The sequence below is a fragment of the Eschrichtius robustus genome, chromosome 7, assembly GCF_028021215.1.
Source record: "Eschrichtius robustus isolate mEscRob2 chromosome 7, mEscRob2.pri, whole genome shotgun sequence".
Classification (NCBI taxonomy): Eukaryota; Metazoa; Chordata; class Mammalia; order Artiodactyla; family Eschrichtiidae; genus Eschrichtius; species Eschrichtius robustus.
This window is the reverse complement of record NC_090830.1, coordinates 103,320,840-103,337,595: the sequence shown is the minus strand read 5'-3', so window position 1 is coordinate 103,337,595 and position 16,756 is coordinate 103,320,840. Positions and strand designations below refer to the sequence as shown.

General features: G+C 38.9%; 1 protein-coding gene across 3 annotated transcripts in view; it reads right to left on the bottom strand.

Annotated features, from left to right (window-relative positions):
• Positions 1-230: 230 nt before the first annotated feature.
• RPP30 (ribonuclease P/MRP subunit p30) overlaps positions 231-16,756 on the bottom strand; it is a 28,005-nt gene continuing 11,479 nt past the window's right edge. The window contains exons 6-11 of one of the 3 annotated variants that reach the window (XM_068548185.1): positions 14,681-14,770; positions 6,005-6,121; positions 5,429-5,458; positions 5,016-5,053; positions 4,548-4,627; positions 231-1,048 (exon numbers count right to left, since the gene is read on the bottom strand). In XM_068548185.1, coding sequence (XP_068404286.1) covers positions 939-1,048; positions 4,548-4,627; positions 5,016-5,053; positions 5,429-5,458; positions 6,005-6,121; positions 14,681-14,770 — 465 coding nt within the window. In that variant the 3' untranslated portion in view covers positions 231-938. Of the gene's footprint in view, positions 1,049-4,092; positions 4,237-4,547; positions 4,628-5,015; positions 5,054-5,428; positions 5,459-6,004; positions 6,122-14,680; positions 14,771-16,756 lie in introns of those variants that run through there. The other 2 variants (XM_068548186.1, XM_068548187.1) reach the window with 2 other exon arrangements.

The following is a 16,756-nucleotide window of genomic DNA, read 5'->3' as shown; positions in this document are numbered from 1 at the left end:
ATACTCTGTTTTACCAATATCTTATTTAAGGATCTAAACTCATAAGTGAGGCTGGTGTAAAGCTTTCTCTTTTTAAAATTATCTTTTCTCTGACTCTCAGAACAGTGTTCTTAGCTTCATTTAAATGATGTTCTTAATATCAATATAGTATAAATACAGATATTTACAAAAAAGGCTACTTCTCCTTAATATAATGATCCTGTTATTAAAAAAATTATTTCCAAAGTTGATTGAGTCCAGTGCTTTGAGATTTTTACTATAGCAATTAGAAAAATCAATATTTGGTTTTCAGGGGCTTCCAACTCAAAGGAATCCTGTTTCAAGGACATCACGGAGGTAAGAAGCAGCAAAGGAAGAGGCCAAGTGTGATTTTACGTGCACTTTCCCTTTTCTTCCACAAATTTTATAGCAATTCCTTTTAGAAAGGACTTGGACTTGATGACTATAACGAAAGAGAGGCTTAAAGCAAGAGTAGATCAACCAAAAGCCAACTCCTTAACATAAGTTTTAAGAGTCCTCAAAATAACCACTTTTGAGTAGTAAAATTAAAAAATAAGCCATGTATATCAAGTAAAGCTGAAAAGCATGAACTTTTAAATGAGCAAGAAACATTTTTAAAGAGTCTCTTGAAATATTGAAACATCTTATTCAATTATACCTTCCATTTATCACTTAACGGAAAGGATAAATGAACTGGTCTTTGCTTTTCTCTTAAAATATCCAAATTCATTACGGGGGCAGCCTTTTTTTTTTTTTTTTTTTTAAATGTTTTACTAGGTTTTGTTATTTTAATGGCTTAAATATAAGACTGCTTTTATAGACTACCAGTATCTAGCTCCAAGTGAAAATAGTGAATCATACGGAGGTTCCGTTTCTGTTGTGGCTGATGGATGCTCAAAAGGCAGAAGGGAGTGTTGACAGAGACAGGGGGACTCGTTTCAGCTCTCACACTTGGCTTTCTTGCAGGCTGGAAGAGAATCATCATCTACTTCTGATGTCCGAGGTTTCTTCACCGTGGAAATAATTCCAAAAGCAGTTTTTCTAGTTTCTATAAGACAAACAGGGAAACCAAAGTGCCCGAAGTTAAGCCATGATTTCAAAAGAGGTGGTTTTAACAAGCATCCCCATGTTACTGTGACTTACAGCATGAGTAAATGATGAAACCATAATAAACTGCTATGAGTGTTGATGCCATTTACAGTTCTCACCTTTCCCCACCACCAGCTTCTACAAATATCTGTATATTTTTAACATCTAGTTCATTCCAAAGGGACTACTTCAAGGGTAAAACTATAGGGCAGGTTATCTCTAATGGTCTGTCCGAGGCATCTTATGTAGCCAAAACCCAAGTTTCAGAGCTTGGTGCAGCACCTGCTTAAAGTGTGGTAGAAAGACAAATGAATCAAGACGGCAACTACAACAGTCTGCTTCCCTGGTTGTGTGTGTGCTCACTTCATTTTACAGCACAGACCATTCATTATCTGTTTCCCCCACTAGATCATGATTATACCTCTGAAGAATCAATTGTGTGGTGAACATCCAACAATGCCTGGTTATTTAACAGTGTTTAAGAAATACTTGTTGAGTGAATGAGGAATAACGCACATGGTTATTGATCTCTTATATATTGGTGACAGTGAACAAAGAAGAATGGGAATTATTAAATGTTTAGCTTAGGTTGCTAGCAGAGTTCAACTTAAATGTAGCTAACTTCTGCTAAAAATGTACTAAGGGGCCAGGCTCTGTGTCATCTACAGAGGATCTCAGGATGCCTAACAGAGTGCTTTCCTACCACACACTGAGATAGCACATCTGGGGCAAATATAATAGGAATGGAGGCACCACAAGAAGTAACTGCCTGGATGAATCTGGAAGGTATCATGAAAGAAGTGATGCTAAGAATAGGGAAGAAGGAAAAGGAAAGGAGAGGAAAGTGTTCCTTTGCAAAGGCATAGAGAGAGAGGTGTGAAGAATCTAATATACTTTGGGGACGATACGGCCGGTGTAAAGGAGGAGCATGAAAAAATTAGGGGGAAACGAGGCTGGCAGCTTGTGAAGGGCCACAGTGCTGTGAAAAGAGATTTAAACTTAGTCCTTAGGAAACAGGGAAGGACTGGGGAGGAGAGAAAGAGTGACCCTTTGGATACAAAGGAGATAAAAATCAAAAGGATTTGATAAACATAAATTTAGTTAAGAATTATTTCTTATTTCATGTACAAAAGTCAATTCTAAAAGTTAAACATTACCTTCTCATTTATCAGGATTAATTTACCAAGTCTACTAAATCTCTGCCAGTTATTTAAAAGCATTTTAATTTATAAAAGGGACAAAACTGCTCTCAAGGTCATTAAAATACCAACATAATCAGAGAACCTCAAAATAAAAAGAAATTGCCCATGATTTCCAAAAAATGTTACATTTAGAGATGTTTATTTTATCACTATGAGTAAAAGTCTAAAAATCAGTAGAACGAATAAAAAATACAAAAATTAAATTGTGAAAATCAATACTCTGTAACAAAACAAAATGCATTAGTTTCAAAATTATTTTAGTTCCACCTCAGAAATACGTTTTTTTTTCATCACATGAACATTTACTTCTTAATCTAAGACAACGGATTATAAACCGTTGAAAAACAAGACTTTTATAATTATCAGATAAAGTAACTCTTTTAGATCTTGAACCTCTTTCCTCTGTCCCCTCCCCACAACCTCCTTAGAACTGCTATTCATTGGTTTCTAGAATCCCACAGGACCCATCTAACTGTGATGCCTTGTAGCAAGCCTTCCAATGTAGAAGCCCAGCTACTGCGTGTCCCATGTCTTCTGTTTTCCAGGTATCCATTCCGGCACTGCTTTCAACAATTGCTCTCATGATAAGGTTTTCACACCCTCCAAGAATTAACCATCTTCTGGTAGTGCTTCAGTGCAGTGCTGTCCTTCTTAAATGTGGCACTCAGGATGATACAGATGCCAGCCGGGACTTATCAGTGCAGAGGATAATGATGACACTTTGACTCTTCCTGCCTCAGAATCTTGTATTTCTTCTAATGTAACCTTAGGCTGAATTTGCAATCCTAGTAAATTTGAATTTTGAAACTGCTGTCTCAAATTCATCCCAATCTCAACTAAAGTCAGGGTAATTATAACATCCTGTAGATGTGCTGTTAATTCTGCAGGGACAGCAGGCATAAACTAGGACTGTCCCGGGCACAACTAGAATGAATGGGAATGCTAAAGTCCACAAGGCTTCTTTTAGTTTAGCTTCTGTAAAAGCCTAGCTTTAATATATAACTTATTTTGAATAGCTGAGTTTTATGAAGCACAGATCTTCATATTTTTCCCTACTAAATTTTAAAAATTAATTTCCCTTCCTTGTCTCAGTCCGTTTTAGACCACTAATTGTTATCCAAAATCTTGACGATTCCTTACGTTCATTTAAAGTAGACAAAAATAATGGCAGAACTACCAGTGTGAACCAACTGTTCCCTAATTTCAAGAAAATCTTGATAAAGTTTTAATTAATTTGGTCATTCCCAGAGCTTATGTGATGGGTCTAGGCTATATAATACAACAATCTCAAACTAAAAATGTTGAAAACAAAAGCAAAATCATCTAATTCATGGTCAGTTAATACAGTAACCAGTTCTACGAAGTGGAAATCAGATCACTAAAATCCAGACATAATACACAAGCCCTCAATAACCTAACTATTCAAATGCTAAATCACCCAGTTTACATGTAGCAACCAATTCTGAAGTTTAACATTCATCTGGGTGATATCAAGTCAATTACTTCTTGACCACTACCATTAGTGCTAAAAATTACAAAGAGAATGAAGATAAAACAGCAGATGAAAAGTATAAATTGTTTTCTTTTAAAAAGCCTCATTTTTATTCTCCAAAGTCCTAGCATATCAAACACTTCTAGTTCAATTTTTATCATCTGATGAGTAAGAAATTCAGTGCCTTCAAGTAGTGAAATTAAGGTGAGGAGGAAGATACATATAAATGAAATGTGAGTAAAAAATGTGTAGTCTGTGCATAATTGAACATGTAAACCAAAAATGAGAAAAGAATCACAAGTTGTAATAAATGTGAAAAGTTATGATTTGAGTTTGTTAGCGGGATTTTTAAAAATGTATTTGGTGCTTTTGTGTTCCTCATAACTGGCTTAACATATATTTTTCACCGTTCAGTTCTCTAAAACAGTGATCTTCAGCAGGGAAAGCATGCCCCTATGGAGGAAAAAGGGAGATTAGAAGCCTCTCAAAATGTAGGCGGGGACACACATGCAGAACTGGAAAGAACGCATTCAATACTCATTTCTGGAAGGCAAACTATGTTCATTCCACAAATTACAGGAAATAAAACCTGAAGTAAAGGGTGAGAAAGCACTGATGGGTATGGCTAAACAGGTTCAGAAAAGATGACCCTAAAGGAACTCTGAGGGGCAGGATAATGAAACTAGATATGGCTCAACTGTTTCACAGAAATGACTGGTTCTTAACATGACCACTCGGTGTTTTTCTTGGAAGGACTTGCTCACCTCCGTGCAGAAGCACCGCTCGGCAGTTGGTGGACACTGCGGCCTTGGCGTCACTTTCCGACAGCCCAAACAGCAACCCTCTGGGGGGGGTCGTTAAAGATTTCAACCCAGAGTCAGCTGAGGACAGGAGACTAACAGAAACATAACTGACAACGCCAGTTCACCAGAGAGAGGCACTGAGAGAGACACTATAATTCTATAGTTCTTAGTCCAAATGGAACAGGCATTTGAGAAAAGACTCATTTAACTCTAAGCTTTTATAGAGTCCGTCTTTCCCCCTTTTTCTATTTCACCCTTAATGCAGAAAACAAACGGATCAAGTTTTCACAACCTGATGTAATTTGGTTTTGAAGCTATTAATTGCTAAATTTATAGTAAAAGGTTAAAAAATCTTGTTAAAATATAACATACCAAATTCCAAATTTCCTAAAAGAAAATTACAATGACTTCTTACTCAGAAAAGGATACAAGTTTGCCACATCGTATGGGCCTCTTATTTCTAAAGGCTAAAATAAAATGAACAAAAAATAGATATGAAAGAAGTTATTCATAACATTTCAGTGACTTCATCTGCAGTAAACAGGATGCTTAAGTATCTAAAAACAAGGAAGTCAACTGCATAAATTTAAGTCCTTATAATTTTGACGGGTTACTTACATTTTTGAAAATATAAAAGATCCTTGGAAAGCATTTTGCAACAATTTAAAGGAAAAACTATTTATACAAACAAAATGTGAAGCCCCAAAGGGATGAAGATAAATTTTACTCTTCAGCAATTACAATGAGCAAATGCAATTAAAAATGAAAACATGCAATAAACCTTTATTACATGACTAATTTAACTTGAAAAGGGAAAGTAAAGTACTTAATGCCAGACTTACCCTTTCAGCAGCACTAGATATAATTACATTCTACGAAATAGAAAGTAATCAATATTAATCTTAGATAAATGTCAAAAAAATTGAAGTCTTATAATACAAATAATCAAGTTTTAACATAAATACCAACTTCTTCTAAAGTTAAGGTAAATAAAGTGAAAGGATGAAAGACCTCATGTCAAACTAAAGGCAGCCTAAAATAAGAAACAGAACAGAAGCCTTCCCAACAGATCTTTGAAAAGATGCATTAGTCTAAAAAACTAGTTGAAAAGGTCATATAGCCTTAATTCAACTCAATGATGACAACTGTATCTAGATGATTCTTTCACAGTAGGTAAACGGCCAATTCTCCACTGAAAGATAAAGACTTTCAACACAACTTCTCCCCCCGCATATTATTCCTCCCTAGGATATTTTTCTTTCTCTTAAAACTTGCAGAGCTCATTGAAATGGGAGAATCTGTTGCTGTGCCTTGAGAACTTTCTGCTTTAAGGAAATGGGGTCAGCTTGATAACCCCAGTATATTAATAATAATAGACTGCTAGGTTTGAAAAATGTCCTAAAATTATGGAACCATACCTTTCCTTTGCAGACCTGCATCAAATTGAGGGCGTTGGAAATTGTGTACCTTCTCATTGTGGAGTCTTTGATAGCAGGGCTATAGACAAGTTCAAAGGCCACACCTCGGTCAATTGCCTTCACAGGAAATAAAGAAAATAAACTGTCAAAGCTAAACACACACTGTCTTACTTTATTTTCACTGAACTTCCCCCTCACCGCCCTCCTCACACCCTTCCCCCACACTGCCCACCTCCTGCATGTCCAGGTACAGCCTTGAATAAAGGCGGATTTGTGCCCGAATGGCACCATCTACGGGAGAAGAAAACAGATCTGTGGCCCTGTGTCAACAGAGTTTATCTTAGCTGTGGGGAAGCTGACTTTATATAAACAGGAATCATCAAGAGGCTGAAGAGAGCAACGTCCCAGCGGGGTGGCAGCAGGGCCACTACTCCATGAACTATCAAACGGAAACTGGAGATGTGTTCCCTACACGCAGGATAAACTGTTTGCAAACATAGTAAACCAAGTAATTTGACCCAAGAATGAAGAGACAAAGAAATGAGCTGAAAAATGTCCAAAGAACAGGAGTGGAATGTCTCTCAGGTAAGTCATTTATGATGATAAATGCTGAAGGAACAAACTAACGGCCACAGTTGAGTGCCACGCGCTAGGCACTGTGCTAGCTAAGAGCCTTATGTATTTATTTAACCCCTACAATACCTTTAGAAGGCACTGTGGCAGAGACAGCTAACTGCCCCGCTATCTCTTCTCTTCTCCCCTTTTTCTTTACTAACAGAGCCCCTGATCTTAAACAGGGCTCACGGATGCCCAGCAAAAAAGATGAAAGCAACCTGGGCCCCTGACAATTCTGCCCAGCTTACCATACCAGCTTGGCCTTTTACATGAGAAAAAGAAACTTCTTTCTTCTTTAAGATGTTCTTAATAGGTAGGCATCCACAGGTAAGAAAAACAGCCTGGAAGAAGTGGCAATGGGATCTACTACACTATGCAGCTTCCCTGATGAGTGATTCAAATCTCCATCCATTCACAACAGATAGGTTTTTAAGCCAGCTGTGCGTGGGAACGGGTGAGCAAAAGCTGACATGGTCCCTCTCTTGTAAGAGCTTCCACTTTAGTGGGGGAGACCATCAAATAATTAATTACACAAAACTACAAAACTTCCACTGTGCTAAGTGCCATCAAGAAGTCTGGGAGTGGGTGAGGAAAGACTTGATCAATTGACTAGCAGAGAGAGGAGCGTTTGCAGAGGGAGGGGGCAGTATGTGAAGAGGCTCTAGGGTTGGAGGAAGCATGGGAGCATGCCGAGAAAGTCAAAGGCTGGGGAGGAGAGAATGAGGAGAGCCCTGTGGTGGGAGAGCGGGGGCTGAAGAGGATGGGAAGTGCCAAACAGAGACAGAATTAATCTTAACAGCCACACGAAGCATCTAAGGATTTTAGCATGGAGGTGATAATCAGAGTCAGGACGGCGAACTCGCCTGGTTGCAGTGGTCTTTCAAAGGAGCAAAGGGGGAAAAGCAGGCAAAGACCAGGCAGTATGGTGCAAGTCTCTGCCTGGCAAACGATTTTCTATTTATTACCCAGAGGATGAGTTGGGACTGGTCCAGCTGTGACTGCTGGAGGTCTACTCCTGAGTGTTACAAGGACTGGAAAAACCTGTCTTCTTCAGATCTGGCAGTCCACCCACGTTGATTTAATTCACATGTGCCTGGCAGATTCCTTCCACTTACCCTTCCTGAACACAGACTTCTTTTCTTCTGCCCCACCCCCCAATCTTCCCTTTCCTTAACTTTTCTGCCTGCCTTGAGGTGCCCAGATTTTATTTTAGATTTCCCTATATATCTGATATTAGTTTAATTAGCATTTACATGCTACTTTCCACACTGCAACCTCCCCCTCTCCCCTTTTTAGACAACTTTTTCCTGCCTCCAATTCTTCGGCTTGTGTTAATTATATCTGGGAATGATGTCTGTTACGATACTCTTTGTGCCATAAATATATACCTCATTCTCCCTGCCTAACTTGTACACTTGAGAGCTGGTATCATGATACTTCTTTGTAACACAGAACTGTCTTTTATACAAAAAACATTTAATATATTTATATTCTTAGTGAATAAATAGTAGCTTATGGAAAAGAGGTCATGTGATAATGCTGTTCACTATGGATTATCCATCACAAAAGAAACCAGGGTTAACTTGGCAACCTGAAATTCACAGATAAACCAAAACATGTCCTTTAACCGTAGTCTCAACTATCCCCCTGGCTATTTCTCTTACCAAAACTACTAATTAGCCAAAGAGGCTTACTTACAGGTATTTCTTTTCCTCATCCCTCTAGTTGCTGACCTAAAACACAAGTCGGTAGGATGGAGAAGAGGGGACATAAAAGATGTGATGACACACAGAACTAGGTGACCAGGTCCCAAAGGATTCTGGAAAATTTGCTGCCCCCCACACTTGGGGACCAGATCAAAATAAAAACTCCTTTTTGTGGGGGTGGAGAGGGTTAAATGGACATAATTATCCGCTTAATTATCTTTTAAGAAAAAAGTTCTGATTCTGATCTTAGTACATTAATCAAATTCACTTTCAAGCTGAAAACTCTCAGAGAAACTGAAGATAATGTGCTACTGAAGGTTGTGAACATTTCTTTCATTAACACCTTATTTAAAATTTTTAAGATAGATGAAATACAGACTCATTACCTGAGCTCCTGCTTCTAAGACCATTTTAATGTAAATTGCCTTAAGCTCATCAACTGATTGTTCATAACAGCCTTTTCATAAAGAATGCCAGTGCCCGCCTGATTGGCTTTTGTTTGCATCTCTGACCAAAGGTTCTGGAATAGGCAGATGATTTCTTTACTTATGAGAAATAAGTCATAACGATGCTACAAACCAAGAACAGGTGTGTGATATTTGAAAAGAGATGGTGACGGTAAAATTCCAAGAACTAAGCAAAGCTTAAGAGAAAGAAGAGAGAAAGGAAATAGGGGGTTGATTACTGGGACAATATACAGATTCCCTGTTAATTTCATAAAAATTAGTTCTTTATTGAATTCGAAAGGATGATACTCTTGGTGTCATTCCTGGTATCATTCTTTGAGACAGGTAACTTGTTCACATGATTCACAAATCAAGTAACATAAGAAAGCAATAGAAAGTCTTCACTGTATCTCTGCTCCCACTTGCCCCACCCACACCTCCCATAATCACTTTCACTAACTTCTTGTGTCTTTTTCCAGAGTTTCTTCATACAAATACAAGCAAACATGAATATATATTATTATTTTTCCTCTTTCTTACCCCACAGGTAGCCTACTACATTCTGGTTCTAACTTGAAGGGTTTTCCACGTCAGCTCCTAACTTCGGCATTGCTTTACAGCTGCAGAGTACTCCACTGCAGCGGTATGGCATTTACCCAAGCCTCTACTGATAGATTTTGGGTCATTCCAGTCTATCTGTAGAATAAACACTAAAGTGGGATTGCTGGATATTATGGGTTCAATTGTTTCCCCCCATAAAAGGTTATGCTGGGGTCCTAATCCTCAGTACCTTAGGATGTAACCTTAATTGGAAACAGCATCATTGTAGATGTAATTAGTTAAGATGAGGTCACACTGGGATAGGGCGGACCCCTAATCCAGTAGGACTGGTGTCCTTATAAGATGATGGCCATGTGAAGACAGGGAGAAAGAACATGTTGTAAAGACAGAGGTAGAGATGGGAGTTATGCAGTTGCAAGCCAAGGACCACCAAAGATTGCCAGCAAACCATCAAAAGCTAGGAAGAGACAAAGAAGGATTCCCCTAAGGTTTCAGAGGGAGCATAACCCCAGTAATGTCTTGATTTCAGACTCCCAGTCTCCAGAACTATGAGCCAATACATTTCTGTTAGTTTAAGCCACCCCATTTGTGGTCCTTTGTTATGGTAGCCCCAGGAAACTAATACACTAGGTCAGAGGGTAAAGCATTTATAATTTTGATAATTGTTGCCAAATTACCCACTGCCCCATAAGCATTGTTCCAATTACACTGCTACAATCAAAGTATGAGAATGCCTACTTTCCCACAGCCTCACAAAAGTGTATCATCAAACTTCTGGGTTTGTGCCAATCAGAGAGGTGATTTTAACGTGAATTTCTCTTAGCATGATGAATTTAAGCATCTTTTCATTTGTTAAAAGGCCATTTGCATTTCCTTTCCTGTGAAATGTCTCTTCCATATTCTTAATCCATTTTTTTGGATTGATCATCTCTCTCTTTTTTTTTTTTTTTTTAACCGTATCAACTTCTAGGAGCTCTTTATTACAGAGATTAGTCACCTGTCTATGATATAAGTGAAACTATTTCTACCAGTCTGTCATTAGTCCTTCTAACTTTGTTTCTGATGGTTTTTTTTTTTTTTTTTTTTGGCCACACAGACATTTTTTTGATCCTGACAGGTTTGCTGGCACTGCTCCAAGTACTGGATCGATAAAGTACTTAACATGGTTAGGTTCACAATATGTGTGATGAAAAACAAAGTTTATAGAGCACTCACACCCAACCCAACTCAAGGATATATGGCAAGACTCTTGGAACAACCTCACTGCTTCAGATACTATTTACTGGATTTCTCTTAGTGGGGACTAACTGGACCATGAAGACAGAAATGGATTAGGGTTAAAGGAAATGCTGAGGGGAAAACATCGGAAAGAGAGCATAAAACATACAATCACTGGAAATGGCTCAATAAACTTGAAGTTATTGTTGAATGGCACTAACACTGTAAAAAAAAAAAAAAAAATCAAAGGGAAGGTGAAGATACGTGCTGCTTAAAAAAATTCTTCTCAAAACCTGAATTCATAAAGATCACGTTTTAAAATATGGAATTATTCTGTGCTTAACAAAGAGCTCTGCTGTAAAGTAATTTTAAATAGCATTTCCCAGTGGGAAATGACAGCAGATTTAGGATCAAAGCTTAAGTACAAATCCCAAGTCAACCTTTGAGAGAGACATGTATCTGTTGTGAGCCACAAGCTACCTGAGTCTCAATTCCATCACCTGCATCACAGAGGTAATTCACATCTACCCCACCCTAAAGCTGCAGGGCTAGAGCAGGTGTGAAAGTGCTTAAGCCTTAAAATGCTAAATAATTAGAAGCCATCTGGCTATCCAAGAAGAGGAGCTGAATTCAACTTTTTTGAAACCCAACTATTACATGATAAAATGATTCCCATACAACTTACTTAAGACTCCAGAGGAGGTTTGTAGGAGATTTTAGCGGGAATTAACACAATTGAAATTATGGTGCCCTAAGCATGTGGTGAAAATAACAAAAGGATTGGGAGCTGAAAGTTATACATAAGGAGTGCTTTGGTATGTTTTAGCTCCTGGGCCCTCCTTTATAATCCCAACCTCCTTCTTTTTTTTTTTTAACTTTATTGAGGGATCATTGACAAATAGAATGCATATATTTAAAGTCTACAATGTGATGATTTGATATACATATACTCTACATTGTAGAATGATTACTGAGATCAAGATAATTAACACATCCACCATCTGACATAGTTAACCATTTTTTTTGTTTTTTTGTTTTTTTGTGTGTGTGGTGATTGTGGTGAGAGTGCCTAGGATCCTCTCTCAACCACTTCTGAGTTACAATACTGGACTACTAACTACAGTCACCCACGCTGTACATTAGAGCCTCAGAACTTGTTCTTTTTTTAAGTGAAAATCTATACCCTTTGACCTAAAATCCCAACCTTCTGAGCTGATAATTCTCACATGGCTTATGGCCTCTAGGTTAAAGGCTAATGAATTAAATATCTTAATGCACCTATTTTTCACCACCTCATCCAAATTAAGATCTGTGCTCAATACAGTGATCCTTATAAAGCCAACCTATCCACTTTTCATGGCCAAAGACAAGTTCATTCTCAGGGCCAAAAGAGCATGCAAGGACCAAGACTTAAGACTGAACTGTTCCCCACATTCACTACATCTTCTATACTTTCATGGTGAATATATTTCCATGCTTTAATCATACAGTTCCATATCCAGAATAGATATTATTAGGTACAAATAATATACACATACCTATACAACTACTATTATTTACCCTGAACAATAAGGTGGACACCTTTTATTGTATGTTTCTAGCTTTTAATTTAATTTTAATTAATTTAACTTTTAATTCCAGTTTCTCTTAAATAAAAAAGAGGTGAATGAATTAATAGGGACTCTTCTGCTTCCTGACCAATTCACACCGCAGCCTACTTCTACACTAGACGAGGGCTAAAAATAATCCTGCACAGCCTTCCCTCTACTCCATCATCTAGTTTTTATTAAACAACATATGTAAAATGTTCATACCAGATTTTTAAAAAAGCAGACACTGTGTTAAATACTGCCTATCCCTCTCACTTGTCAAATTTTTACTTTTCAGAATTCTTAAATTGAAAAGTGTGGGAATGAAGCCAAAAATATCCATCAAAAAATAGCACCTTCAGGAACTTACAGATGGAATCAGGAGGTGGGCTGTCCTAGCGCTGCCGCCTCCAGTGCACCTCCTCCTCGCGCCGCCCCAACGCCCCACTCCCCCCACGGCGGATGCTGCCTGCCAAGCCCTGACAGCCAGCTGAGGACTAACGGTTCACAGGATTATTTGGCTGTGTTCCCCAAGCTGTACCCAGACATACAAAATTAGACGTATACTCGTTCAATTGACAGATTTTAGGGAAGACCTCTTACAGGCAAGGTATTTGGGTAATTAAAAAAGGACCATGACACAGCTGGTGCTCTCTAGAAGCTCACAATCTGGGTTGGACAGCAGGGCACGTTCCTAAGAAACCAATCGAAAGACGAAGCCAAAACAGCCACTGGGCAGCTTATCACTGCTGTGGGACATGAGGAGTTACGTGCTGTGCATGGCCGTCCATGCCATGGACTCGGCCTTAGCATCACATGCCACCATCTCCGCCCAGCCAAGGACACAGTATCGTATGCGGGTTTACTCAGGCAAAGCCGTCTAGAAAACGGCCTTCCTAGTTCATTAAGGAGAAGAGAAAAGTAAAAAAGTTGTAAGTTTAAGAGCAACTTACGGAGGGTGCCATCTACATGGAAAATGGATTGGCAGTGTGAAGCTGGTAAAAAGCCTTGGCAACCTTCTAGAGACAGAGTGTACTAGCTCTGGGGAGGAACAACATGTGAGGCCAGTAAGACTGTCATCACCTTGTGTACTGTGTTAGTTTGAACCTTTTATCATGGTAGCTGGGGCACATCGGAGATCTCATCTGATGGGGAGTCAACCAGGTCTGTCCCAACCCTGTGTCTGAAGAGCTGAACAGCTTCTCCTTCTTCATTTTACCACTTTTAACAACAAAGATCTCCAATTCTAAAATGTGATGATTAAGGGTCTTTTTTTTTTTTAGTGTTTACTTGTTTAAGTACCGGCAAGAATGTGGGGAAACAACGATTTGAGCTTAACCAATATTGTTATATGTTCAGTAGTACTCTCATTATTGATCAGAAAAGAGCTGTTTTATAGTTTGCCCTTTAAATATATAACTTTAAAATTTTGAATACTTTTCAGGTACAGCTTTAGTAGCATACACTTAGGGGTAGAACACAAGCCATCTTAAATTTTTCCACATTGGATTCAATTTTTCCATACCATACACTGTCTCTCCCTACTCTCAGCATCAAGCTAATTCCCTGGCAGTGGAGAGGGAAACAAAAATTGAAGAACTTGTGATTCTACAGAGACAAAAGAATAGGGGAGTTATCTATCCTGAAAAAAATCCATAAATTTTAAATTTTCCAATTCTGACAGGATTGGGGATGTAATCTAGACTGTCTGTCAAACCATCTTTCTCCTTCAACAGCACTTCTTGAGAATGGGAGAGAGCTTCGGAAGCCTCTATTCTAAAAAAGCATCCTAACTCCTCCCAGGATCTGGCTGCCAATGCAAATAGTTGACAGCTGTGCCAACCTTACAGCTCCCATTGTGAAACAATATCACTTTTATGATGGAGTAAGACATAAAAAGGTGTGACAGGTGGAAGATAAGGAGTAGAGGAAAACAAGAGACATTATGTAGAAAGGTAACGAGAAAAATTCTATAGCAGAGGAAGGAGCACAAGATCTGTTGAATGCATGGTCCCCCTCTTAGGTTATCATAAAAGTAACCCTGGGCTTTTGTGTGAGCCAGCACATTTCAATGCAAATTTTAATTCTGCAGAGACCACGCCTACCGTGCTTTCCAGGCCCTGCTCCCTTCAGTCCCTGCCACCCCACCTTTCCAGTTTGCTGGAAACCCTCTCAGTGCCTTGGGAACCCTCTCTCTATTTTGTCCTACTCTTTTCTTGGCTGCTCTGTCCCCTTAATGTTCAACATTCAGACTGTAAGTGTCCATCATTATTAGCTATCCTCTTAGGAAATTTCCTTCACAAATTTGAGCTTCTAAGGCCTTTCAAACACATCTTGGTAATTCACTGGATATTTTTTATTTTAAGCTTTCTTTCTACCTTTAGTCAGCTTAGAAAAAAAAAAATCCTCTTTTTAAATTGCCTATTTATTACTAGCCTTTGTTTTTTCCCCTCTAAGTACAGCAGTTTCTTCTGCCCCTTTTCCAGTGTGTTAATGCACATGTAGAGATTCACATATAGAATGGAAGTGTGTGACACTTACCACGTTAATAGGGGGTCTTTTGAAGTAAAATGGTAGCTTCTCTGCTACAGTTATGCAGACTAAATCCACATCTAAATGTGTACAAGCAACCTGTCAAGAAGAAAAAAACAGGTAAAGCCAAAAGGAAAATTGGCACATGTTAAGAATGGGGTAGGGTCAAACGTGATACAAAGAAATGTAAATAGATATGGCTCACTCCACAGGCATTAAATGGTTCTGTGTTCAAATACATCTGTCCCTTTACAAAGTCAATGGTTAGCCATTCCTTCACATTTGGTTTGAATGGTTTAGCTGTAATCTAGCTGAAGCAGAGTGATATGTCTATAGACCATCTCAACAGATAGGGTCTAGAGACCCTCTAATTCATGGTCAGCTACATAAGGAGAGGTTGCTAAGAGAGGCTCAGTTTCTGGAAGGTTACTTCAGATTGTTCTAGAAAAAGGAAACTAACTGCTCTGAAATCCAAGAAAAAATAAATAAATAAGCCAAAAGGAAAGTATGCATGGTCCACTTAACTCCAGAAATTATTTATTTTTGTGCCAGTAACTGGCCCACGCCTGTGGCCCCTATCAGTCTATTGACTGGCCAAAGAAATACATGGCACTACCAATGGCATTTTGTTCAAATGCTAACAGAAAGAGAGCATCTCCACAAACGGTCAAAGCAGAGCTGTTGTAAATCAAATGACATTGAATGCAGTTTTTCAACTTTTAACTTCCCTTTCCTTTGCTCTCATTTTTGCTATTTGTTGATACTCTGCATTTACTTCCAAAAGAGATTTGAAACTGCTTATAAAAAAAGACATTCAAGATAAAATAAATAGATAAGGAAATCAGGATAAGAGGAAAATCAGGGAAGGAACATAAAGCCAGGGAAAGGTTACTAGCATAACAGTGCAGGCCAAACGACAGAGCTAGAAGCTGCATACCCGGCTCTCCTTTTGCCATTATTTGATTTACAGCAATAAAAGGAATTGGCTGTTTTGTACCATGACAAGAATAAGCCTTACTATCAATGCTGGTGTAATCAGGCTTGACAAACAAATCCAAGCTGCCAGGGTGGCTGTGCTGGCAAACTAACATCCGTGGCACGGACCAAGAGAAAGGGGTCAAGAGGGGGTGACGATGTCCCATAGGGTCAGCTCGACCTTCAGCAGTGACAGGAATGTCACATCTTATCCTTCCTCTTCAGAATCCCCACTTCGGTCGTTCCTACCCCCACCCCAGGGCTCCAGGAAGCAGGCAGTGATCAGAGGCTGCCTGGCTTTAAGACAGTCGTAGTAACTTAGTAAGCCTGGGAAGTAATGCTGGTTTGGCAGAAACACTTGGCTCATAAAGAATCTGCCCCATCCCAACTGCTACAGCTGTCCAACTCATAAAAGAGTCATTGAAAATTTGATAAGAATGGATGAAGTAAAGGTCTGAATAGCAGATAAAACATAAAACACGCTCGGCTTCTGTTTGCCATTTTTAAACTACCAGATTGGCAAAGATGAAAAAGTTCAGTAATATGCAGGTGACCCAAAAATAAACAGGGACTCACAGGGTCTTTAAATCAGTATAGGGTCTTGAAAAGCATTTCAGCAATAGGTATCAAAATTTTATAAGCACACACCAGCAAATTCCTGTAAGTATAGGAATGTATCCTATAGAGACTAGAAATGCATTCTATAGCCATATACCTTACAAATGCTTGAGGATATTGGTGAAAGGACGGTCGCTGCAACACCAATCACAAAAGACTAGACGCAACTAAACAGCCCTCAATTTTACCTAAAAAAAATTATGGCCCCTTTATGCAATGGAATATGCTGACTCCTTAAACGGAATGAGGTACCTCTCTAGTGGATATCATAGAACCATCTCTGAGATATACTGTCAGGTGAAAAAACCATGGTATTAGGAAGGAAGGAAGGAAGGAAGGAAGGAAGGAAGGAGAGGAAGAGGAGAATGAAGAAAGGAAGGAAGGACTAGGTAAAAATACTTCTGAAAAGAAACACAAGAACTGCTAGCAGTGGTTGCCTCTGGAGAAAAGGCAGAGGGCGTTTTGGGTGGGAGGAAGGTGTACTTTTCAGTG